A 27,855-nucleotide genomic window follows, 5' to 3' on the forward strand; every position below is an offset into this window, starting at 1 on the left:
TTCTTCTTTAATTAATAAATAAACAAAATTAAAATTAAAAATATTAAAATAATAATAATAATACAAAGGGTGTATGTGCCAGATGAATTGACACATACACCACATGAAACACTAAGGCGTCAGGGGCATTGACGCCTCCTCATGAGGACCAATGCATGTGCCAATAGCATTGGCGCCTTCTCATGAGGAGCCCAATGCATGCGCCAGTGCTATTGGCGCCTCCTTTGGTAGCTTAGGGGATGCGTCAGTTCATCTGACGCATCCTCTTCTAAAAGTGGTTATTTAGGTTTTTTTTTTGAATTATTTGTTATTTTCGATTTTGTTTTTAAAATGATTATTTAAAAAAAAAATCTGAAATACAAAATAGAACTGCGAGAAAATTTACCAATTTATCAATGTTAGGGTCTCTTTGTTTCATTTTTAAAAAATGATTTTTTTTATTACAAATTAATTTTATAAAATTGTTTTTAAAATATTATAAATTTTTTTATATTTATTTTTTAATTAAAAAATTAATTTTGATCATTCTATAATATAAATATGAATTACTAAAAATCAAAACATAGTCTCAATCGTAATATTTAAAAAAAATTATATCTAAAAAAATTATGAAAAACTATTTAAAATAACTTCAAAAATAAATTTTTATAATTTTGATATTAAAATAAATTTGATTAAAATGATAAAATATCTAAAATGATATTTTAAAAATAACTATTCAAATTAAATTTTTATTTGAAAATTTTATAAAATTTTTTATACAAAATTATATTATTATATTTATGAAAAGTATTTTTTGAATAAAAACAAAACAAATAGAAAAAAAATTACAAAAAGATTCTCAAATGTCGATTGTTGTTACAACCGTAAACAATGCTAAATTAATTGTCCGTGTTTTATTGTTTTTGTTCAGACAGAAGAGACTTTATAGGTCTAAACAAAACAAAACATAACATAACATGTTTTTTCAATTAGAACGGTTCAAAGTGAACAGGTTTATAAAGTTCGTATTTATTTATTTTTTTGCATCCATTATTCTTTATTGTGAATTTATTTTTTAAAATCATTTTACTCAACTCTAATTTTTTCACATTAATTTAATTTAATCTTTTTCCTTATAGGATCACGCTCACAATTGGATTCAAATTCATGTGATAATATCCAACCTAATATTGATATTTATAAATATTGGTCTTAAGAATTTTTTATTCAAATAATTCATTTTTTAAAAAAAATTCTCAAAATAACATACATATTCAGATAATTTTTTAAGATAATCCACTTTAAAGTATCAGTGTCAAATCAATTGGCGACTGCTCTCTAAATTAAAGAGGAGACGTCAATTGAATTAACTTCTGCACCAAGTGCTATCATTCCAATTGGCGCCTATGTGTAAGTTTTAAGAGGTAGCGTCAATTGGATTGACATTCGTGTGTGTTGTGTTATTTTTTTTGGAAATAATTGACATTTTATATAAAAGTCGAAATCAAAAATATTAATATTAGGTTGCGTTTACATAAGAAAACCAAAAATACTAATGTCGTTGGTTGTGATGACCCAACCGACCTCCGGTTCCACACCCCCTAGCTACCAGAACGCGTGGCCCTAGCCCACGTTGATGAATTACCTCAAGTGTGAGAGGATTTGAGGACTTACGAACATCACCATCACCTGCAACATATTCCCTAAGATATTCAGTCAATTCCATAAAGTCTTGTGTATGCAATGAAGCGCCACCGCAATAGTTGAGTTCGTGACCCATGCTAGAGAAGTTGAAGCGTGTTTGGGTTATTGGGGTATGGGTGGGACGATTGAAGGGCGACATTGGTGTGAATGACGCGTCGAGGAAAGGTTGAAATGGTTGTTGTGGTGTTTGGTAGCCATCTGGTTGTTGCATGTTTTGGTTTTATGATGTTCGAGCTTCTTGGCTATAGTAGGAGAGACGGTTGGTGTTAAATGATCGTCGTGTGTTTTGGCTATGGAGGCTATGGTAGGGTGATGTGTTTGGGGCATATCAATGTTGGATGTCTTGATGATGATCTTCTTGTTGGCGGTGGTACGAGTATGCTCTTGGTATTGTGGTCGGGTGTTTAACATGTTAAGGTCGTAAGTTTATCTGTTTGTGGACCGATAATTTTGTTGGGTAGGGGGTTGTGAGTAATCGGTCTGGTAATGTTATGAGGCATTAGATGTTGAACCTTCTTGTGTGTAAGTGACTTGGCGTGGGTCGTATCGGTACATATTCTCGACGAGGAACTCAAATCCAACTGATATGTACCAAGCCATATAATTACGAGTTGATTTTTCTTTGATTGGCATCACAACGTCACTTAAGACATGGTCATGTCGGTGCTTCAATTTTCGACACTCAGATCAAGCAAAACCTTGCCAAGGGTTAAAGTTCCATTGGTCGTTAACTCTTTGTAGATGTCATTCTCTTTATTGGGGGATCTAGAATGTGTTGAAGCATACCAAACCGCAATTTAACACGGTCATTATGGTGCATCTCTACAGTGGTGAACCTAATGATCGGTGTGCATGTCCAAACGACTGCATCATGTTCTTTGATATCATGTTCATGATCCAAGTTTAGATATGGACGCCAAATGAACCGAAGAGGGAAACTATATTAGATTATAAAATGGGTGATATTAAAAACAAATTATTACGAATTAATTCGGTTAATGACAATACATTCGTTGTTTGAAGGTGATCCAAGAGATTGTGATTCTGGATAATACAGTGTCTAGGACATTTGTTGTAACTCATACCACGAGCCGACCATCTGCACTAAAAAAATAAATATATTATTTAGAGATAATAATCGATAAAGTAAGTAAATATAGTTAATGTTAAGAACTTACTTTTGTGCGTACAGAAATGTGAACGGGTTCTGGTTGAATGGCGCTGGAGACAGTAGTCTGGACCAACCCCATGCTTGGAGCAAAACAACGCATCCCAAAAATGTAGATGTGCCTTTGTGTGCATTTTTACACAAAGATCTATACATATAAGTCAAACAAGCATACCCCTAACTGTAACTTCTTATTTTATCTACATGTCTTAATAAGGGTAAATACATAACATGCATACTAGAACCATTACCTTTTGGAAATAAAAATAAACCAATTAAAAGCATAATATAACACCTAGTTTTTATTATTCGAGCTTCTTCAGTAGAATTTTTATCTAACTGTAAATTGTTGTAATATACCTTAACGTGCGAAAGGAGTATACCTTGACCTCTCGATTTATCATCTAACAAGTCGGCACCCAAGAGTTCCATGCAAATTGAATTTGCATAGTTGGTTATTCAATTTACCGCCCTACCCTCGATATGTAGCCCCAATAAAATATACACATCTTCTAATATTACGGTACATTCACCAGTTGGAAACCAGAATGTGTGTGTCTCGAGATGCCATCTTTCACATAAAGCTAGTATAAACTTATTATCAGTCGACCAAGACATAATTTTGCTAACATGTCCAAAATCGGCGAGGTCGAGATAAAGTTGAATCAACTCGTCGATGGAAAAAAATTCGTGGACACAAGTATGAAACCTAGAAACATCCTAAAAAGTAAATAACAAATAAGTTTTTTCATATAAAAAATGTGTTATAAAAATATAAGAAAATATGTTTTTCCATAAACACTTACATAAGTCGCTATGTTGGTGACAGTTCATCTGTGCGATTCACCCATTGTCAGTAGAAACATTTTTTTGTAGTTTTTGTTACAAAAATGTTAAGAACAAACATCACCCCAACTTAAAAACAATAACACATTCCAACAAGAAATCAGATATCACAAAACAAACAACGACAGGTCTAAATAAACAACACATACAACAAATATCAAAACAAATAAAAATACTTAACCACGACATTTAAACACAACATTTCTAATTGGTTACAACAATCAAATTGATATGATTTGGTCCAAACATCATTTCCCATACATCCTTATCATTTTTATCACGCACCCACCCACGCACGACATCGTGTCTCTCAATACTTCTAATTTTTTTTGCCTTCAGGTATGTCTCCATCTAACCAACGAATCAACTCCCTCTGTAGTTGCTCAAAACTGTAGATGTTCCAGAAGAGCATATCCATCGGAGGCTTGTCTCTCGAATAAATCACTTTCCCTTTGTGGCGACGAAGACGAACCATGTTTGCAATATAATGAGAAGAGATGTGAAAAAATGAATCACACCACACCTCTATTTATAATAAAAATAACACAACACACATTGGTGTCAATCTAATTGGCGCCACCTCTTAAAACTTACACATAAGTGCCAATCAGAATGGTAGCACTAGGTGCAGAAGCCAATCCAGTTGGCGCCTCCTCTTTAAATTAGAGACCAGTCGCCAATTAGTCTGGCACCAGTGCTTTGACATGTTTTTTTTTTAAGTGAGGTAGTTTGAGAATTTATCTTAAATATGAGTTATTTTGGGATTTTTTTTTACAAAACTAGGTTATTTGGGTAAGCAATTTTGGTGTTAGAGGAGACAAAATCAATAACCAACCCTTTAGACAAAATCATGTAAATCTTTTCATTTAAATTACCATGTAAAAAAGCATTATTAACGTCTAATTGTTCTAAAAACCAATTTTTTATTGAAGCTAAGGTAAGGAGAGATTTTACTATAGTGAGTTTGACAACAGGAGAAAACACGTCAAAATAGTCAAACCCTCAAATTGGGTGTATCCATTGACAACTAGACGAGCTTTGTAGTGCTCAATAGAATCATCTACATTATACTTGATTTTCTACACCCATTTACAACCTATGATCTTCTTATTTACATGTAAATCTACTTTTGACCAAGTGTTAATGGAAATCAAAGCATCCAATTCTATTTTTATAGTATCTTTCCAACCATCTAACTTACAAGCTTGACTATAAATCCTTCCTAGGTTCACTTATAGAAAAATAGAAAGGCAAAAGCTTTTATAGTTAACAGAATAATTATTATATTGTAAAATAGAATGAGGGGAAATAAAGTACCATGATCAGTAACGTGTGCAAAAGGATGTTGTTGAAGGAGTTCACATTTAATATCATTGAAGTAACTTGGAAGATGGTTGATCCCGGTGGAATGTCTTAAGAGTATAGGTGAGGTGTAAGAGAAGAAGTGTTATAAAGTGTGGAATCAGTAGGTCCAGAAAGGGGGATATGGGAAGTGGTTGGATTAGTAGTAGTTAAAACAGGTTGAGGTGTGGTTGGGTTATTTGGGGAAATGAGTTGAGAAGGAGACCAAGGTTCTAAATCTGGTTCAGGGGTTTCAGGAAGAATATTTGGAGAATTGGTAGTCTGAGGTGAAAGAATATTAAAAGGAAAGACAGTTTCATAAAAAAATACATTTCTAGAAACAAAACAAAAATCATGAGATTGTAAATCATATAATTAATATCCTTTAGTGTCATGTTTATATCCTAAAAAAAGTAGTTTTTCTAGCACGATGATCAAATTTAGTTCTATGAGCATGTAAGTATAAGTAAAATCAAGACAACCAAAACATTTGAGATGCAATTATGTAGGGGCTTTATTGTATAAAAGTTAAAAAGGAGACTTATTTTTAAATAAAGGTGAGGGAATGAGATTTATTAGATTCACATCATGTTGAATAGAAAAATGCCAAAAAAGTTTAAGAAGGTGAGCTTGAAAAGAAATGGCTCTAGCAACATTTAGAATGTGTTGATGTCTCCTTTCAATCAAATCATTTTGTTGAGGGTATTCAGCCCAAGAATATTGATGTAAAATCCCAAAGCTAGTTACCAAAAATGTTGACTAAAAAAATTAAAGCTTGTTTGCCTCTTAACAGGAATTATGGAAAAGATGATTTTTTTATGGCAGGACCTAGTAACGAGGGAGTGGTGATTCACGAAATTTATAATCAGTTGGTTCACCAAGAAGAAACTAAATAGAAAGACATGTGGAAAAAATGTGGAAGCTCAAAGTATAAGAAAGAATAAGAAGCTTCATGTGGATGCTTGGGCATGGTAGGTTATTAAAGAACCAAAGGAAAAACACGAAAGGAATGGGAGGAGCAACTTACAATCTGTGTGAAAATGTGTGTGAAACTACCTTGCATGTGTTTTGAAATCGCCCTAAAGCCATGCAACTAAAGATGAATAAAGTTCCCGGAAACATTAGTCAAGATTGTTTTTGACCTAGAGCATTCGGTATTAGATTGGATCGGTATTATATTAGATCGAAACAACTAATGATTGGAGTCAGTTTTAGGCAATCAGGTGTCATAGTCTTTGGAGTTGTGCAACAAAGAGGAACATGAAAACACATATGAGAGACCTATGGATTCGGGTAGCTGTGTGGCTCAACCGATAAAAGATTACGAATCTGATATCAGTCTTAAGTATCAAGAAATATACGATATTAGTAGGTTGGAAACCACCCAAGAATAGTTAGGTTAAACTCAATACATATGGAGCATGCAAGACTAATAATGTAGTTGGTTGCGGAGGTATTATTTGAGACAATCAAGGAAGATTTTCGAAGTATACCGTAGTTTGTAATGTGACTAAGGCTGAATTATGGGGTGTGTTTGAAGGCTTAAAGATTACGAAATAGCTAGGATTGAGATATGAGGAGTTAAATGTGAACTCTATGGTAGTAGTGACCATGCTTGAGAAAGGTTCGGTAAAGAAAATTGATGGTTATTCATTGATAAAAGAAATACACAAACTCATGGAATGACATGAAAAAGTTGTAGTAAATCACACTTATAGAGATGCAAATAAGTGTGTGGATGTGTTAGCCAAGAAAGATGTCAACGGTGAAAGGGGTCAATACTTTTTAGAAGAAATTGTTAGAACAATGAACCACAAGATTTATGAATAATGGTGGGGAGAATTGGAATATAGAGGGTAAAATAGGGGGGGAGGAGAGAGAGAGAGAGAGAGAGAGAGAGAGCACTACGCCAAAAACTGGAATAGACAGCGCACCTTAGGGGGCGCTTTATTACAAAAGCGCACTCTAAAGTGAAGAGAAAAAATAAGGAGCGAACAACTAGAATAGACAGCGTACTTTAGAGGGCGCTTTTGTAACAAAGCGCCCTCTAAAGTGAAGCGAAAAAATAATGAGGAAATGGAGGGACACCAATAGAGGGCGCGTTTATGAAAGCGCCCTCTAAGGGTACCCTTAGAGGGCGCTTTTAAAAAAGCGCTCTCTAAGTCCATGTACATTTCCAGTTTATAAGGCGCTTTTGGAAAGCCTTAGAGAGCGCTTTTAGAAGCGCCCTCTTAGGCCCCCTGATCTCACCTGATCAGGAGGGCCTTCCAAGGTCTTGGTGAATGGGCCGGATAATGAAATGAGAGGGGGGTGTACCTGCAAGGTGCTCCAATGCTTAAGTCAGAAAAGGTACAGAATGAGGTTATCAGAGTGTGAGTTAGAATACCTGCCCCTTTGCCATGAAAGGGGTATTTATAGTGAGCCCCCAGCGCTGGGCCAAGGCTCCTGATGGGCTGGATCAGCTAGGCCCAAGGAGGAGCTGCCAGGGGACGCGTAAGAAGCGTTAAGACCTAGACCAAAGTCTGCCCCCTGGTCCAACTGCCCCTATCCCTAAGGCGACAATATAGGGGAGTTGGGTGACGTGGTGAGTGGGATGCCGTTAGGGCCCTGCCCGACACAACTGAGGTGCCCGCGACGTGGGTTGACGGTGAGTGGATGGAGATCGTATGAGGAGGACCCGCTCGCTGTCCGACACGTGTTTAAGGGGCCGGGGAGACGTTCGTCGGGCGGACTGTCGTCCACCTGACGTGTCCTCGTGGTCGTGTGGACATGGCCGTTTGGACGTGGGCTTGGCGAGCATTGGGCCGTGCCGTGCCTAGGGTCATGGCCCAGTCCGGAACAGGAGCCCCCCAAGTCGAGTCTCTGAGCCAGAGGGATGACTTATGTTTCAACTAAGGGTTCCCCGAGACGATGGGGAAGCTTGATCGTTAGACAGGCGAGGTCGTACCAGACCTATTCATGACCGACCCTTTCTTCGGGAACGTCGGGGATGGAGGTGATCGGTTGATCTGCGCCTTCCTTGTAGTAAACGTGGGTATGACGCGGGGAGGTGGCGTCTTGGTGAGTCGAGGAGACGGATAGGTGCTCGGGTCGTTTCAGCTTCTCATCTTTGACAGACGTGTCTCAGAATTAGTGGGGTCGCTTCGTTTCGCGTGCAAAGACGGCGTAGGCAGGCTAGGCAATGATGACCTAGCGTGTTGGTCTACGTGCCAAGCCCTATAAAAAGGGGTTGAGTAACTTCATTTCCACTTTTCCTTTTTGCTCACGCGTTCATCGGAGTTCTCCACATTCTCTCTCGTTTGCTCTCTCAACCGTCTGGACCGCCGTCTCCGCCCGTCCTCCTATCTGAACCACCGTCTTCTGCTCGGACACCACCGTACCTTTTCAACTTAACTATGTCAGGTATGATTTTCCACTGTGACCCATTCTTTTTCCTTGTTGTTTTCTGTCAAACGCATGCTATTTTCGTAGAAATGTGGTTAGGTTTAACTTAGGGACAGTGTAGTGGACTGTAGGTGTATATTAGATGGTAGAAAATAGGGTTGGGATCCTACCGTACCGGGCATAAACTTCATATGCCGGGCAACACTTGCATAGGTTGTATGAAGTTTATGCCCGGTCTCCATAGAATGCGCGCGCCACCGAGTTGAGCACGGTTAGTGTCCGTCGCCGCTACGCCCTTTCACTTGACCTGCGGTGGAAGGGTGGATTTGATATGACGTCGAATTCACTCTTTCTGTCTGCGTTTCAGGTGCTACCGGGCGCTTACGACCGAGGAAGGAAGATTCTGGGTCCTCCACCGAAGATGCGACAATCGCTCGTCTCCCTGTCGGGGATGGGAGTGTCCGAGATGGTACCGAACACGCCTCCTCTTCCGGGCAGGTCGACTTCTCCTGGGTTGCGGACGAGCCCTTGGAGGAGGAATCAGACTTCTGTGACGAGGCCATCACTGCTCACGCTATGGTCGAGACCATAAGCCTGGAGGATCCACCAAACTGGTATTGCTGCGCCCCCAAGGAAGAAGACCGCATTTGTCATCATTTCCCGGGGAAGCAGTTCACCATGTATGAATTTGCTTTTCGCGAGGCGGGGATTAGACTGCCCTTCAACTCCTTCCAGATGTCTGTCTTCAAGTGGCTCCGGCTGGCGCCGTCCCAACTACATCCTAATGCTCTCGCATTTATGCGGGCATTCGAGTTAGTTTGCCAGTTCCTCGGCATTGGTTGCACCCGGGCTCTCTTCTTCCACGTTTTCCATCTCCAGAGGTCCGGTTCCCGTGGTCGCCACAGTTGGGTTTCTTTCAAGCAGCCCGTGCGTCTGTTCAAGACGTACGAGGATTCTGTTCGCCATTTCAAAAGCCGGTGGTACGTGGTGATGCCGATTACCCGGGCTGCCCTTCACTCTCTATACTACTATCAACGGGAACCCAACGGGGAGGAGACGCTGATATCGAAGATACCGCTGAGGTGGCAGCGTGATCATTTCGATCTCTCCACGGCGCATTACCGGGTCAAGTACGCGATGCTCGGCGAGGAGGATAGGCTCGCGTACAAGAAGCTGGTCGATTACGTGCAGAGCTTCAGCTTGGGGTTCTGGGCGAATCGACAGGGCGTGCCCTACCTGGATGAGGCCGGGGAGCTAATCACCGAGACGCGTTATGTCAATACGAAGGCTCTGCTCGAGTGTGATACCGAGGAGGAAGCTCTGGCGTTATTGAGTAGGCAGACTTTGTTTAGCCTTTTATTTCTGTTTTTGCCCGTTTCGGTCGCTAATGTTTGTGTGTAATTTATTTGCAGGTGCCATGCCCAATGCTCGTGATCGGGTGCTGAAGCTAGCGAATCAGGTCGGCGCTCCTGATCGGGTGCCCAAGAAGAAGAAGAAACCTGTGGCCCGTGTCTCGGGGACTGCTGGCGATGCCGGGGTCGGTCCCTCGCAGGCGGCGAGCGTGATTCCTTCCTCTCCTCCTCGATCTAACCCGATCAACATTCCTGACAGCAGCCCGTCGCCAGCGGCTTCTCCCCTCCATAAACGGAAGCGTCCGGCTGGGCCTCTCACCAGGTCGTCTCCAGGAAGTCCGCATGGACCGGGCAGCTATCTTCTACCTCCCTGCTATGTGGAGCGGTCGTTCTTCAAGGCCGAGGAGTCGATTGTTGTGCCTGCGCCTGAGGCCAAGGCGATTCTGGACCAGGACGCTGCTGCCCGGAGAAAAGATCTGGCCAGGGATATTGCTGCTGTCATCCGGGTGATGGAGACGGCCATGGTTATGACCGACGCTTCGGTCTCCACCGCCTCGCTGGAGGATGCCCTTTTGCAGGTTCGGACAGAGAAGGAAAGACTATCCAAAGATCTGTCGGACTACAAAGAAGAGCATCAGCTGCAGGAAGGGCTGAGCCAGAAGCTGGAGGAGGTGGAAAAGGAGAGGGACCAGTTGAAGGCTGCTGTGGCGAGCTTGGAAGAGCAGGTGGTCGACCATCAGAAGCTGACCGAGGACAACGCTGGCCTACGGGCTCAGGTTGAGTCCCTCGAGGGAAAGGTCCGTCCTCTGGCAGATGAGACCGAGGAGGAACGCGCCCTTGGTTCGCGCGGTGAGCTGCTAGGGCATATTCGGACTCTCAACCAAGATCTCGTGGCCTGCTTCAAAGAGGGTTTCGACAATGCTGTCGAGCAGCTCGGGCTTCTGAACCCTGGGTTGGTGACAGCAGGGTCGGCCTATAACTACTGCGTCCGGGATGGTGAGATTGTCTGCCCGTTTGAAGTGGAGGAGGAGCTGGGGGGAGAAGAAGAAGAAGAAGAAGAGGATGAAGAGGTGCTCCGAGCGGAGTCTTAGTTTATCTGTTTTTCTTTGATTTCAGTTATCATGGCCTGCGTGCCTTATGTATTTTGGCCTTCGGGCGTTTGTAATATGGCCTTCGGGTGTACTTGGCTTCGGCCGCTCTAATATATGAATATTCATTGTGCTCGTTTGTGTTTGATAGTTGTTTGTATGAATTCGTACTCTGCTCGACTTTGTTAATCTCCTCGGTTTAGGGAACCGACGAAGTGTCGGGCTTTGTGCCCGTGGGTATCGAAACCCGGGTCCGTTGTTCGAACCCTGGTCCCGAGGCTTGGGCCCTCCCATCGCGAGCTGGGTGCCCTGCCAGTCCTGGTACTTCGACGTTGAGTCTTGGTCAAGATCTCAACCGTCGGGGAGGGTTGTGTGTGTTATGTGACCCCGGATCGTTCCCGGGTCTCGTGGTTCCTCCCTGGGGTTTTGGGGACGAAGAGCGTGGTCGTACCTTCCACGTCTCCCCGTGGTGTATTTAGCTGTAATACTGTCTAAGTTTTTCTGCGTTCCATGGTCGAGCGAGTTGTTCTCCTTGTAGGTTTTCTAGGTAATAGGCCCCGTTGCTCGTTTTGTTGCGGACGCGGTAAGGACCTTCCCAGTTGGCCGCCAGTTTGCCCTCTCTCGGGTTTTTCTGGTTTCTTCTGAGGACCAGGGTGCCGACCTGGAACTCTCTTTTTATGACTTTCGCGTCATGGCGTAGTGCTATTTTTTGTTTGAGGGTCGTTTCCCTGAGAGCTGCTTCGGAGCGTATCTCCTCGACTAGGTCGAGCTCGGCTCTAAGGGTTTCATCGTTCATTTCCTCGTCTAGGGGCTCCTCCGTCCTCCTCGTTGGCGCCCGTATCTCCACCGGGATGACTGCTTCGGTGCCGTAAGTTAGTCGGAACGGGGTTTCCCCGGTGGTAGAATGTGGTGTCGTGCGGTAGGCCCATAGCACGCTATGTAGCTCCTCGACCCATGCCCTCTTTGCCTCACCGAGTCTGCGTTTGAGGCCACGTAAGATTACCCTGTTGGCCGCCTCTGCTTGCCCGTTCGTCTGCGGATGCTCGACAGACGTGAAATGCTGTGTGGTGCCCAGGCTGGCGACGAAGTCCTGGAATCCTCCGTCCGTGAATTGTGTCCCGTTGTCTGTGACAAGTGCCAGGGGTATACCGAACCGAGCGAGGATGTTGCGTTTGAAGAACCGGAGAATGTTCTGCGCGGTTATTTTAGCCAGTGCCTCCGCCTCGATCCATTTGGTGAAGTAATCCACCCCGACGATGAGGTATTTATTCTGATATGATCCGGTGACGAAGGGTCCGAGGATGTCCATGCCCCACCACGCGAAGGGCCATGGGGAAGACAATGATTTGAGGTCGTTCGGGGGCGCGAGATGCATGTCGGCATGTCGTTGGCATTTGTCACATCTTTTGACGTGCTCTTTCGAATCGTTTTGCATGGTCGGCCAGTAGTAGCCTGCTCGAAGGGCTTTTCGTGCGAGCGATCGCCCGCCGAGGTGTTGAGCGTTAATTCCCCGGTGTATTTCTCCAAGTATGTCGGGGACTTTCTCTTCCTCGACGCATTTGAGTAGTGGGATGGAGAATCCTCTCCGGTAGAGTTTGCCTTCGAGGAGTACGTACGAGCATGCGCGTCGTTTGACAGTGGTCGCCTCTTTCGGGTCAGCCGGGAGTTCGTCTCGTGTGAGGTAATTGTAGATGGGTGTCATCCAACAGTGGGCATCTCCAATAGCGTTGACCTCGAGTGGAGGCGGTAGTTTGTCGATGCTGGGCCGCGGGAGAATTTCTTGGATTACTGATTTATTCCCACCCTTTTTCCTCGTGCTGGCTAGTTTCGAGAGAACGTCTGCCCGTGTGTTGTGCTCGCGGGGTATGTGTTGAACTTCCCATTTTTCAAATCTATCAAGTTTTTCTTTGACGAGGGACAAGTACCCGAGGAGGTTGTCGTTCTTGGTTTGGTATTCTCCTCGCACTTGTGAGGCCACGAGCTGGGAGTCGGTGGATATTTTTACCTCTTTTGCTCCCAGGTCCTCGGCTAACCTCAGGCCTGCGAGGAAGGCTTCGTATTCGGCTTGGTTGTTTGATGTTGGGAACGCTAGCGCTAACGATACCTCTATCAGGATCCCTTTCATTTTCGAGGATGATCCCGGCCCCGCTGCCTGATGTGCTAGAGGCGCCATCGACGAAGATCGTCCATTTGTGGGCGCTTTCTGCTGGAGTCGGGCAGTGGGTCATCTCCGCGACGAAGTCGGCCAGCGCCTGAGCTTTCAAGGCTTTCCTACTTTCGTATTGTATGTCGAATTCGGAGAGTTCTAGTGACCACTTGAGCATCCTCCCGGCCATATCCGGGCGCCCGAGCAGCTGTTTGATTGGCTGGTCGGTCCTCACCTTTATCGTGTGTGCGAGGAAATAATATCGTAGTCTCCTCGCTGTGTTGATGAGGGCCAGGGCGACCTTTTCGATTTGCTGATATCGGAGCTCGGGACCTTGGAGTGCTTTACTCGTAAAATAGATGGGCTTTTGTCCTTCGTCGGTTTCTCTTATTAGAACGGCGCTGACGGCCTCGGTCGCCACGGATAGGTATAAGTATAGGGTTTCCTTTTCTGATGGCCGTGATAAGACCGGGGGTTGGGACAGAACCTTCTTTAGATGGAGTAGCGCTTGCTCGCATTCATCGGTCCAGTCGAAGGTAGCCTCTTTGCGAAGGAGTCTGAAGAATGGCAATGCGTGCTGGGCGGACTTGGCGATGAAACGGGAGAGTGAGGCGAGCACTCCATTGAGCGACTGGATCGATTTTTTGGTTTTCGGGGTCGGAAACTCCGAGAATGCCCGGCATTTGTCGGGGTTGGCCTCGATCCCTCTTTCGGTGAGATAGAAACCGAGGAACTTGCCTGCCCGGACTCCGAACGTGCATTTCTCGGGGTTGAACCTCATTTTACACTGTCTCGCCTGCTCGAATACCTTCGTAAGGTGTCGAGCATGGGTTATCTCTCCGTGTGATTTGACGATCATGTCGTCCATGTATACTTCGAGCATGTCCCCTATTTCGTCCTTGAAGACTTTGTTCATCATGCGTTGGTATGTAGCGCCAGCGTTCTTGAGCCCGAACGGCATCACGTTGTAATAGTAATTGCCCGTTGGGGTCATGAACGCTGTGTGTTTCTTGTCTGCGGGCGACATAGGGATCTGGTTGTATCCACTATATGCGTCCATGAAGGACAAGAGTTTAAAACCTGCAGAGTTGTCAACGAGCGAGTCTATATTAGGGAGGGGGAAAGCATCTTTCGGGCAAGCCCTATTAAGATCAGTATAATCAAAACACATACGCCATTTTCCATTATTTTTCTTAACGAGGACTACATTAGAGAGCCAGGTTGTGTACTGGGCTTCAGAAATAAAATTTGCCTCTAAGAGGTCTTTTACAGCTCGCTCGGCAGCCTCTGCCTTTTCGGGCGATTGCTTGCGTCTACGCTGTGCTATGGGCTTGGCTGCCCGGTCTACAGCTAGCTTATGACACGCGATCTCGGGGTCCAGCCCGGGCATTTCTGCGGCATTCCACGCGAAGAGGTCGGAGTTCTCTTTGAGGCATGCTACTAGCTCTTCTCTTGTCTCCTCGGGTAGTCCCTTACCTATCTTCACCGTCCTTTCCGGATCGTCCCCAAGAGGAATGAGTTCGAACTCCCCGTCGGGGATTGGTCGGACCGGGTGTTCGAGAGAGCGTTCCTTGGGGAACCTCCCCTCTTCGGTCTCGTCCAGCCCGATGCGACAGTCGAGGTCGATGGCGTTGACTCCTCGGGCGGGATCCTCGGTCTTGAGTTTTTTGTTGTTGCAGTTGCTCTTCGTGCTGACTACGGCCTGTCCTTTTACTGCGGCGTCGTAGCATCGCCGGGCTGCTTCGATGTCACCATGGATGGTGACCACACGTCCCAATTTGGTGTAGTATTTCATCTTCAGGTGGACGGTGGATGGGACCGCAGTGAGTTCGGCCAGTGTCGGGCGTCCAAAGATGCAATTGTAGAGAGACGGACAGTCTACGACCAGGAATTGGATTTTGACTTCCCTGGCCGTTTCTTGTTCGCCGAAGGTGACGGGGAGCTCAACATATCCCCACGGTCTGGTTGTTGCTCCGTTGAATCCTTGGAGATCTGATCCGACGTAGGGGGCTAAGTTGGTCTTGTCTAGCTTCAGAGTCTTGAAGAGGTGGACGTACATGATATCCACTGAGCTGCCTTCGTCGACCAGGATGCGTCGTACGTCGAATCGGGCCATCTTTGCTCTTATCAATAGTGGGATGGCCGAGTTCGGGGATCCGCCCGGGAGTTCCTCCAGGAAGAAGGATATTGGGTTGGATTTTCCCCGGTATTTTGTCAATGTCGCTTTCTGCTCGGGGGCAGTCAGTAGGAGTTCGTCGAACTTACGTTTGACGGAGAGGGCCGCGGATTCCCCGTTAGTTCCTCCTCCTGATATCACCAGTGTGGTAGGGAAGTCTTCCCAGGGGCTGAGTGCAGTGATCTTGCCCTCGGGCAATGGTTCGGGGAGGAAGAAATCTTCCGGTCGTGACACGCAGAGGGCCACTTGATAGGGAGAGTTGTCGGGTGGTGTGTTTTCCCGGGGTCTCTTCTTCTCTGGCTCGTCGTGTCTGGGAGCTTCGTTCTTCCTCGTATACTGCTTCAGGTGCCCTTCTTGGATTAAAATTTCTATCGCATCCTTCAGGTGGACGCAGTCTTCGGTCACGTGCCCGTGACTTCTGTGGAACCGGCAGTACTTTGATTTGTCGGTGTGGGGTTTTGGTGCAGACGGTTTTGGGAACCTGACCCTGCCCTGCTTAAATTCAGAGTTGATACATTCTGCGAGGATGCGCTCTCGAGGAGCCGTCAGTAAGGTGTACTCGCTATATCTGCCCGCGGGGCCTCTTCCTTCCCGGAGCTCGCGAGGTCTTTCTTCTCTTCGTTTGTCCCCGTTGCGACGGGAAATGCTCGTGTCCTCGCGTTTTGAGTGCTCGGTCTCCCCAGCGTTACGTCCGCTGCGGGCATTGTGTGCCACCTGCTTTTCCTCGTATCTGATGTAGGCTTGGGCTTTATGCAGGAGCTCGTTTAAGGTGCGGGGAGGCTCGATCCCTACGGCTCTGCTAAGTTCACTGCCGGGCAAGAGACCTCTCTCGAGGAGATACTTCTTCATGTGCTCGGTGGTATCTACCTCGACAGCTTCCTGGTTGAATCGCTCGATGTATGAGCGCAGTGTTTCATTCTTCTTCTGCACTATGGCTTCAAGGGTCGCCTCAGTCTTGGGGTGACGACGGGAAGCTGTAAAGTGCCGGGTGAACATGGACCTCATGACTCTCCATGACGTAATGGACTCAGGGGCCAAGCTTTTGTACCAGGCCATGGCCCCTTTCCTGAGGGTCGTTGAGAACAGTCGGCATTTGAGGTGCCCGGTTATATCATTGCGGTAGTCGAGCATCGCGTTGACGTTGTCGACGTGATCGTCGGGATCTGTCGTCCCGTCGTACACAGCTAGGTTTGGCGGTTTCTCCATGCCTTTGGGGAGCGGGGCTTCCATTATTGCCCGAGATAGGGGGCAATGCAAATCTTCCTCGTCGCTCCTTAAGGGAGACAGTTCGTTGTTGTCGGGGCTGTGCCCGCGCCTTGGTGATGTTCTCGCTCGACCACCGTCACGACGGGCGCGTGCCCTGCTGGCGTGGGGTTCGGGAGAGCGACGTCCTCGCTTCTTCGTTGGCTCCGAACGTTGTTGTATCCTACTCACCGGCTGGGGCCGGGCCTCTCGTCGTTCGGCTTCGAGGGTCACGATTCGTTCGTGCTGCTGGTGGAGCATAGAACCGGCCTGATTGAGGGCATTCACCATGGCAATCATTACGGCGTCTCCTTCAACGGGAACGGGAATGGGATGAAATGTCTCTGCCCCTAAATTGTGGGCGTGAGAGGCATCTCCGTTGTTTTGGGGCTCTGGAGACGGGGTGGATGGATGACCGTCCCGAACGTCCGCTTCATGGGATGGCGGGCCGTCGTCCATGTTGTAGTTGACGAGGGGACGGCTGTGATCGCTATGTTGTTCTCCGGCCATGTTGGAAGGACAGAAATAAATGAGCTTTTGATCCTCGTTTGACGAAGATGGGGATAGCTAGTTCCCACAGACGGCGCCACTGATCTCACCTGATCAGGAGGGCCTTCCAAGGTCTTGGTGAATGGGCCGGATAATGAAATGAGAGGGGGGTGTACCTGCAAGGTGCTCCAATGCTTAAGTCAGAAAAGGTACAGAATGAGGTTATCAGAGTGTGAGTTAGAATACCTGCCCCTTTGCCATGAAAGGGGTATTTATAGTGAGCCCCCAGCGCTGGGCCAAGGCTCCTGATGGGCTGGATCAGCTAGGCCCAAGGAGGAGCTGCCAGGGGACGCGTAAGAAGCGTTAAGACCTAGACCAAAGTCTGCCCCCTGGTCCAACTGCCCCTATCCCTAAGGCGACAATATAGGGGAGTTGGGTGACGTGGTGAGTGGGATGCCGTTAGGGCCCTGCCCGACACAACTGAGGTGCCCGCGACGTGGGTTGACGGTGAGTGGATGGAGATCGTATGAGGAGGACCCGCTCGCTGTCCGACACGTGTTTAAGGGGCCGGGGAGACGTTCGTCGGGCGGACTGTCGTCCACCTGACGTGTCCTCGTGGTCGTGTGGACATGGCCGTTTGGACGTGGGCTTGGCGAGCATTGGGCCGTGCCGTGCCTAGGGTCATGGCCCAGTCCGGAACACCCCCTTTAGAGGGCGCTTTTTTTACACAAGCGCCCTCTAAGGTCCCCTTTAGTAAACATTAAAATTATAACATATATTGCATGTCTCTTTATTTTCCCTCGCTATATGCTATTTCATTTACGTAACTGGGTTTTCTCTCTACTGCGATTACTCTCTACTGCGATTACTCTCGTCCTCCGTTCGTTCTCCCTCCCTCACCGTCGTCGTCGCCGTCGCCTTTTTCTGCTGCTACGTTCACGTTCACTGAGTTATCTGCGTCCACCGTCGCTGTTCACTTTCTTCTCCATCGTTACCGTCACCTTGAAGGTATTTCTCTCAATAGTTTGTATTTTCAGGTGTTTGATTAGGGCATTTTCTAAACTGAGTTTTACATTTTGTGCATTATGTTGATTAATGTTGTTTAGGGCAAACGAGCACTATATGGTGTTCATGAGCACCTTGTTGAAAATCATTTTTTGTTATTTTTTTGTGTATGGTTTTGATCACTGAATGTTGTATGTTGTATGGTTATGTAAGGTTTTTTATTTCTGATTGAAAACTGATGTCATTTGGAGTGTGTTTGAGCTTGTGCTTGGAAGTTTGATGATTATGGATGTAAGTTTGTTCATGTTCCAAACACCATAAGTTTGCATTGGTCTTTTGTATGCAGTAGGTGTGTGTGAGTTTGTATTCAATAATGATGAAAAAAAGAGAGAGTTTAGATTGTTGTAACATGAGAGAAATGGAAGGTATATGAATGTGTTTTTTGTGTAGCTTCACGAATATGGTCATTGTCTTACTTGGGTCTTATTGAATCATTTCTATATTACAGATAAAATGGCTAGTAACCAAGACGATACCCATGACGCGAGTGGATCACGTAACAATGTTGAAAATGAAATCAAACGAGGATTGACTGTTATGAAGTCAATCATTCGTGCAAGAGACAAGGGTGAAAAATTCGAAGTACATTGGAGTGCTGAAGACCAACTAATTGAGCCTAACGGTTCAATGTTGGCAAGTTACATTGGTTTCCTTGTTCGACAACATATTCCGATTACATGTGATAATTGGAGAAGTCCGGAATTGAAGGTTGGCAAAGAAAAAATATGGTCCGAGATACAGGTACTTACCATATATTGTTATATGTTTTTTTTGTTGACTATTTGTTGACCATATATTGTTATAATATTACTTATAATAACACACTCCATGTGTATGTTTTTTAGAGATCCTTTCACATCGATGAAAGCCGGCAAAAATATTGTATTCAATTGGCCGGAAAAAGACTCTGAGGATTTCGATCCTTTTTGTCCAACAAATTTCTCAAGGATGAGGAAGGAAAATTTGTTGAAGCAGAATGGCCAATGAAGTATGTGGAGATTATTTCAGCCGAAGAATGGGATAACTTTGTCGCCAAACGAAGAAACGAAAAATTCCATGTAATGTCTATTAATTATGGTATTATACAATTGTTAAGTTACTTGGTTCTGATATGCCTTAAACTTTTTTATCCAGGAAGTAAGCGACAAAAATCGGAAAAGGGCATCAAAACCCGCGTATCCGTACAAAAAAGGGCGTACAGGATATGCACGGTTACAACAAAGAATTGTGAGTATATTCAAATTCTATGAGCTTATACATTGTCACAATATGTTATAATTGATGATCTTATAATCTGATTCAATGTGTAGCTAGCCGAGGAGAAAAGTGACGCAACATCTCTTCCGGAGCACGTATTATGGAAGGCTGCTCGGGTTGGGAAGGATGGGGCTGTCGTTGAAGCGGTTCAAAATGTTTATGACGAATGTGTAAGTATATATAACATTATTTCTTTAATTATATCTAAAATTTTGTTAGACATATAATTCATTTTTAATCTCCTCTAATAATATTTCAGGAGACTTTATCCCAAACCTTACCTTCAACCGAGGTCCAGGATTGCAGGAGCCTACTTAGTCGAGTACTAAATGTTCCTGAGTATTCCGGTCGTGTGAGGGGTAAGGGTTTTGGTGTGACTCCGTCGTCATTTTATAAAAAACCAAAAACAAAAAATCCTACCAACAAAGAGGTGATGGAGACCTTGGCGGAGTTAAGGGCACAAGTACTCGAACTGCAAAAGGAGAATGCAAGGTATAAAGAGAAAATGTGCGGTTCCGAGGCAAAAGATACTAGTGACCGAGCTAGTATCAATTGTCAACCGAAATTTCCCGAGGTAATTATATATGTTATTATGAAATTAAAATAGCACTTTTTTACTTGACACATATACACGTTAACAATAACATATTTATTATTGGTTTAGGGCATTACACCTTGTCAGCTGTATCTATCGTCACCAACTTATCGCATAGTTGGAAAGGGAAAAGTGCACAACACTTCGGGTGAATTACTTCACCATAATCCCCTCCCGGTGGGATATATGAAAGTTTCGGTTGACCTTGTATTAGATACGGACGCGCTTCTACCATTACCTGACGTTGTTTCAGAGACAACGTTGATGCGAGATGCAGTCGGATCCTTTGTTGGATGGCCGTCAGATCTAATTTTCCCAGATGCCGAGGTATATATGTTCTAAATGATTATGAATATTTAGTATTCACATTTCAATTCAGCTACAATTATGATATTTAATCAATCCTTATTACATGGTAATGTTAGACTCCTACAAGACCCACACATAAAGCTGGTAAAGGGATTTCAAGACGCATCGAGTCGGTTGCATCTCAAAAAGAGGTACAAATATATATACCCATTGAATTATATACGCAACGATTCTGTTGCATCACAAAAAGTCATGATTTAATTTATATGAATTTTTAGGTTCCCGGTCGAATGTTGAAAAAAGCTAGTAAGGATATTCCAACGAAGTCCGAGACAAAAACAAATCCTAAATCTCAAAAAGAGGTACAAATATATATACTCATTGAATTATATACACAACGATTCTGTTGCATCACAAAAAGTCATGATTTAATTTATATGAATTTTTAGGTTCCCGGTCGAATGTTGAAAAAAGCTGGTAAGGATATTCCAACGAAGTCCGGGACAAAAACAAATCCTAAATCTCAAAAAGAGGTACAAATATATATACCCATTGAATTATATACACAACGATTCTGTTGCATCACAAAAAGTCATGATTTAATTTATATTTTTAGGTTCCCGGTCAAATGTTGGACAAAGCTAATAAGGAAATTCCAACGACGTCCGGGACAAAATCTCAAATTATGATGCGTCTTGAGAAAATGGTGGAAGAGTCAGATATTATGCACGGCGCCATCCGTAGTGTAGATATGGGTGAAGGTGTTTTCGGAATTGCTCATTCCGAATTAATTGCAAAGGAGGACATGCAACAACTTTTTGAACACGAAGAATTGGGCATCGCTGTCATTCATACATACATATGGTACTCCGATCAATCTATTATTTACTTAGTTGAACAATTTATTTACACATTTCAATGAGTAGTCTAATGTTTATTATGTTTCTATTTAAGGTATATGTATGACACATTGATGCGGGGAACTGAATTGTGTAACCGATTCAATTTTATTGCTGCTTCCCGTATCAACACAATGTTTATAACGAAAAATCCAACATCCGTAATGAATGAACTAGTCGATAGATTCATGGTGGTCGGCGATAATACTACACCCAGTTTGTATTTTTTACCGTTTAATTCTGGCAACGGGTTAGATTTTCTTTCTAATAAATTCATTCTAATCTATGTATATCTTTTACGTAGAAAATTTGCATGCATCTAAATTTTTGTTTTATTTTACAGTGGTCACTGGGTGTTGGTTGCTATGGATCTTTCGAGACTAATGGTGTATTATCTCGATTCGTTACCGGGTGATTGGAGTAAATATCCGAGTATGAAGAAGACGGTTGACGCGTAAGTGAAATTTCCCTAAATATTCGTGTGTATTTGTATATTTAATTATGTCTGTCAGATTGATCTCAATATACGTTTTTATTTTGTTAGGGCAATACTAAAATTTAGATCGAAAAAGAATTATCGTAATAGGAAGGACATTACCTGGGCCAGAGTTCAGGTATATATTAAGTTTCTTATTTTTGCTTATAATAGTGTTTGTAAGAAATTAAATATATATATATATATATATATATATATATATATATATATATATATATATATATTGTTTTTCTGTGTAGTGTCCTCAGCAAAACAATTCGATCGATTGCGAATTTTTTGTATTGAGATTTATGAGAGATATCATTGCGTTGAATCGTATAGACATCCCAAAAATGGTATGGAATAATAACTTAGGGTTTATTTTAATATTATCGGATATTTCATCTAATTTGTTACTAAATCATGAATATGTTTTATTCACTTAATTGTAATACTTTGACGAATACAAATCTTACTCAAGAGCTCATTTGGATGAAATGAAGGATGAATTGTGTCAATTCATTATTGATCATAGAATCATATAGGTTGTAGTTGTTGTACATATATGTATGGAATGTTGTTGTACATGCATGAATATCAATATATTAATGTTGTATATAAATGGATTCATGTTGTATATATCAATGGATTAATGGTGTATAACATTGGATTAAAGGATGAAATCAATATGAATTTTACACTTTTGCAGCATGCGAACAGGTTCCCAATTAAATACCCACTGTTTTTCAAACAATTTTTTTTAAAATAACTAACACTTTAGAGGGCGCTTTCTGTAGGAAGCGCCCTCTAAACACTTTACATTGACAACTTTAGAGGACACTTTGTCCAGAAAGCGCCCTCTAAGGTGGCCCTTTATGGACCACTCCAGAGGGCGCTTTTTTTTGAAAGCGCACTATAATGTGGCCCTTAAAGGGCCACTTTAGAGAGCGCTTTCTCCAGGAAAACAAAGCGCTGTCTTTACCTATGCCAGCGCCACTTTAGAGGGCGCTTAAAAGCGCTGTTATAGGCCAAAATAAGCGCCCTCTTTTCCCTTATTTGGCGTAGTGGAGAGAGAGAGATGAGGGTGAGAAGTGTTACATTCATTAACCTAGGATGATAATGCATTTTGTACATTTATATAAGAGTTACAATGTGATTAGGAAACAAAATGACCAAGTAATATAATAGAAAAATATAAATTTCGGACTCGTAACCGATTACACCAATTAGTTAACTGGTTACACCTGACATGAAAATAAATTCCCTTCAGTGGTAACCAGTTAACATCATAGGTTAACCGATTACAACAACAAAATAAGCTATTTTCTGTTACTTGGAAGTCCTTATGACCTTGCTGTAACCGGTTACCACCATGTGTTAACCGGTTACAACACTTGAATAACTTTCAATACACCACCTTAATTCAAGTGGTGCAAGTCTTCCATGATCTCTTGAATACATCATTTGAGACTCCCTTAGTAAATAAATCAACAACTTGGTCCTCACTTCTACAATATTCCAATCATAACCTTCCTTCCCTAACGAGTTCCCTTAAGTAGTGAAAACTCATCTCAATATGCTTACTCCTCCCATGTGCAATTAGGTTCTTAGCAAGATTAATCGCGGAAAATTTCTCAATTAGGAGTGTGACAGCCTCACCCTTACTGGTGCTTAGCTCCTCAAATAGATTCATAAGCCACACGGCTTGGCACACATAACGATGCAAAAATGTACTCAGCCTTACAAGATGAGAATGTAACTACCGGTTCCTTCTTCTAACACCATGAGATTTGTGTCACACCGAACATAAAGATGTATCCAACTGTAGACTTTCGATCATCTTTATCTCTGCACCAATTGGAATCGGTAAAACCTAGCAAATTGCATTTTCTACCCGTATCCGTTACGGGAAAGAGAACCCAACAACCAACAAACCCTTTGATGTATTGTAGGATCCTCTTGACTGCTTCCAAGTGATACACCTTTGGTCTCCCCATGAATCTACTAATAATAATGACACTAAACACCAAGTCTGGTCGTGTATTGCATAAATAACTCAAGGAACCAATCAACCTCCTATATTGAGTTTGATCAACATCTTGCTCATCCTTATTCTTAGACAACTGCAATGTTGGTTCAACTAGAGAAATGGAAGCATTGCAATGCTCCATTTCAAACTTCTTTAATATTTCAAGAGCATATCTTCGTTGGTGCATGAGCAGTCCCCTTTTGGACTTGTGGAACTCAATGCCAAGGAAGTATGTCATGAGGCCAAGGTCGTTCATCTCAAACTCTTTCGTAAGTTCACTCTTGAACTTTGAAATACCCTTTCTGTTGTTGTCCGTCATCAAAAAATCATCTACATATAGACAAAGGATAATTACTCTTTCACTCGTATCCGTATTCACATACACTTCATGCTCGGATACATACTTCTTGAAGCTAGCATCCTTTAGGAAACCATTTATCCTTTTATTCTAAGCTCTTGGAGCTTGCTTCATACCACATAACGCTTTCTTCAACTTGTAGAACTTTAGCTCTTGGTTTTTCACAACAAAACCAATGGGTTGTCCTACATATACCTCCTCTTCAAATAGTCTATTCAAAAATGCATATTGGACGTTCATTTGGTAGATAGGACAATTGTGGTTATTTGCAATACTCACAACAAGCCTAATAGTTTTAATCCTAACAACCGGTGTAAATACCTCTTTAAAGTTTATACCTTTTGTTTGCAAAAATCCCTTAATCACAAATCAAGCCTTATACTTAATTATCTCACCCTTGGGATTTGCTTTCACTTTGAACACCCACTTCACACCAATTGGTTTCTTTATTTTATGTAGATCAACCAAGTCCCAAGTACTATTATTCTTAATGGATTCTAGCTCCTCCTTCATAGCACACATCTACTTTGGATCACTTCATAAGTGCAAAATAGAAGAAATCACCATCATCATTGACTTCATTGTCTAGAGTCTTTGAGGTAAACCCCTTTGCCTTGTTGACATTCTGATATTTTCCTAATTTCGGGCTTCGACGACAGGCTGTTATGCACTTCCATTTTCTTCAGAAATAGAAATTTTGAAGTTGTAATCGGTTACATCTTTCTGGTAACCGAATAACGCCTGCATGTAACTGGTTCATGTCTGCTGGTAACCAGTTACGCCCTGCTGCACTTGCTTCAATTCATCGACTACGACATCCCTACCAATCATGATCCTCCTGTTTGCAACATCAAATAGTTTGTTACCATCAGTAGAGTGATATCCTGCAAGTATCATCACTTCTCCCTGATCATCCAACTTCTTTCTAAGTTGTCCCGAAACATGTTGGTATGCAACAGAATCAAAGACTCTCAAATGGTTCAAATTTGATTTGAATCATGACCATGCTTCCTCTGGTGTTACATTCTCAGGCTTCTTTGTATGGAACTTATTCAACAAATAGGCAGTTGTGATACCGCTTCTCCCTATAAATCTTTCAATAAATTCCTCCCATTTAACATGCTTCTCACCATGTTCACGATCGATGGGTTTTTCCTTTCGACCACACCATTTTGCTACGGTGTATAGGATGATACTACCTCATGTACAATCCCTTCTTGATCACAAAACCTCCCAAATTCATTTGAGACATATTGGTCTCCACCACTTGTTTTGATCACTTTGAGTTTTTGACCACTTTGCCTCTCAACCGTCGACTTGAACTTCTTAAACACTTAAAATACCTCATCCTTTCTCTTGATTAGGTATGTACATAGCTTTCTACTTTGGTCGACGATAAATGTGACAAAATACATATTTTCACAAATAAAATCTACTTGCATCGGCCCACGCGCATCTGAATACACCACCTCAAGGGGATTCTTTGTTCTACGATTTGCATCCTTACCGAGCTTACCCTTATGTTTCTTCACTTGCACACATTCTTCATAAATTTTAACAGGTATGTTGATCGATGGCAACCCTGTTACTATTTCGTTCTTTTGCAAGTCTTTGAGATTTCTAAAGTTGAGATGCCTAAGACGATAATGCCACATCCACTTTTCTCTACTTGTTGCAGTAGCAAAACATCTATGCTCCATAACCTTTAGCTCAACCTTAAAGTTCCTATTGACAACCATATGTGCTTTAAGGACCAAAGCTTCTTTTGCATCCATAATGCAAAACCCCTTATTTTCCATGTGAATCTTGTAGCCCTTCTTAAGCAGTTGGCTAATACTTAGAAGGTTAGATTTGATTCTCGAAATGTACAAGACATCTTTGATCAAGGAATATTCACAATTCCTTCTCATGATTAAAACATCACTGGTCCCATCGGAGACTAGAGTGGTGTCATCCGCAAACTTCACCTTGTTCTTCATGGCACAATTGATTTTAACAAATCAATTATTCCTCCCCGTCATATGAGTTGAACAACCCAAGTCCAAAATACCACCCTTCGTTGCATTGAACTCCTTTCATACTCATCATGGTGTCTTCCTCTTCATGTAACCGGTCAATCGTATCATTCAACCGACCACAACTTAATTTTTTAGAATTCTTTGCGTTGCTATTGTTGTTGTCTCGCAACTTGCTCCTGCATTCACCTTATGTTATCATGACCAAGAGTGCATTCTCTTCATAAAACTCTTGTCTTACAACCTTGACTTCATCACCTTGAGGTTCCTTCTTATTCGCATTGCACTCTTTTGCAAAATGACCAAACTGTTGACATTTATAACACTTCTCTTTACACTTGTCAAATATCTTCTTTTCACCTCTAAAGTTGCCTTGACCACCATGTTTATTGCACTTGTTCTCACCCTTTTGACAATTCGAATTATTTGAGTTTTGAGGCTCTCTTCCACCAAAATTCTAAAAATTCCTTTTACTCTTCACAGGTCATTTTCCTTTCGATCTCTTGTCCTTCTCATTAAAGTGATCTTGCAAAACGATATCCGCCTTTGCCTCATCGGAATTTCTCTCCTCCATCCTTTGCTCATGAGTCTCAAAAGAGCTTTATAGCTCATCTTTGTTCATCATCGCAAGATCCTTCGATTCCTCAATCGCCACAACTACATTGTTAAATCTTGGTGTTAAAGAACGCAATATTTTCGCGATAACATATTGCTCTATAAAAGTTCCGTCGCATGCCTTGACTTGATTCACCAACCGAGTAATTCTCATTGTGAAATCATTGATTGTCTCCTTTTTTTTCCATTTGAATCAATTTCAGCTGACGTTTGTAAGTTTGTAACCTCACCACCTTTGCCTTGTTAGCCCCTGCATAGGCCTTCTCTAAGATCTCACACGCTTGCTTTGACGATTCGCAGTCACCAACTTTCTCAAAGTTGTCTCCATCTACACATTGATGGATAAAAAATAACGCCTTAAAATCTTTCTTCTTCTCTTCCTTATGCGTTGCTTGCCGCGTCTCTATTGTATCTTGGACAAGAGGAATAACGTCATTCTTGATCACTTCAAGAACATTTTAGTAGCCAAACAACACCTTCATTTACTTGCACTGTTTTTCATAATTCTTTGCATGAAGGATAGGTATATTTGCAGGAATTCTTTCATTGGAGATAGAATTCATGTTTTACACTAGGTGTTTGTGGATCAGAACCAGGGGCTTGATGTTAAATATTAGAATAATGAACCATAAGATTGATGAATTGTAATATAAACGGTGAAAGAGGAGAGAAAAGAGAGAGAGAGAGAGAGAGAGAGAGAGAGAGAGAGGGAGAGAGAGAAAGTGTGTTAGAAGTGTCACATTCATTAACCTAAAATGAGAATGCATCTTATACATTTATACAAGAGTTACAATGTGATTGGAAAACAAAATGACCAAATAAATAATAGAAAAATACAACGAGTGTTAGAAATGTCACATTCATTAACCTAAAATGAGAATGCATCATATACATTTATACAAGAGTTTCAAACTCTTGTATTACAACCTTCACTTCATCACCTTGAGGTTCCTTCTTGTTCGCATTGCACTCTTTTGCAAAATGACCGAACTGTTGATACTTATAACACTTATTTTTGCACTTGTCAAATCTCTTCTTTTCACCTCTAAAGTTGCCTTGGCCACCATGTTTGTTGCAATTGTTCTCACCCCTTGGACAAGTCAAATTCTTTGATTTTTGAGGCTCTCTTCCACCAAAATTCTAAAAATTCCTTTTACTCTTCACGGGCCATTTTTCTTTTGATCTCTTGTCCTTCTCATTAAAGTGATCTTGCAAAATGATCTCCGCCTTTGCCTCATCGGAATTTCTCTCCTTCATTCTTTGCTCATGAGCCTCAAGAGAGCTTTACAACTCATATTTGTTCATCATCGCAAGATCTTT

The 27,855-nt window shown here is 42.7% G+C and overlaps 1 protein-coding gene across 1 annotated transcript; it reads right to left on the minus strand.

The window, feature by feature from the left end:
- Positions 1 to 12,760: 12,760 nt before the first annotated feature.
- On the minus strand, positions 12,761 to 16,939 carry LOC127130796 (uncharacterized). Its single transcript, XM_051059760.1, has one exon. It carries the CDS (start codon positions 16,937 to 16,939, stop codon positions 12,761 to 12,763), a length of 4,179 nt encoding a protein of 1,392 aa, XP_050915717.1.
- Positions 16,940 to 27,855: the final 10,916 nt, after the last annotated feature.

The sequence above is a fragment of the Lathyrus oleraceus genome, chromosome 3 (genome assembly GCF_024323335.1).
Source record: "Lathyrus oleraceus cultivar Zhongwan6 chromosome 3, CAAS_Psat_ZW6_1.0, whole genome shotgun sequence".
Lineage (NCBI taxonomy): Eukaryota > Viridiplantae > Streptophyta > Magnoliopsida > Fabales > Fabaceae > Lathyrus > Lathyrus oleraceus.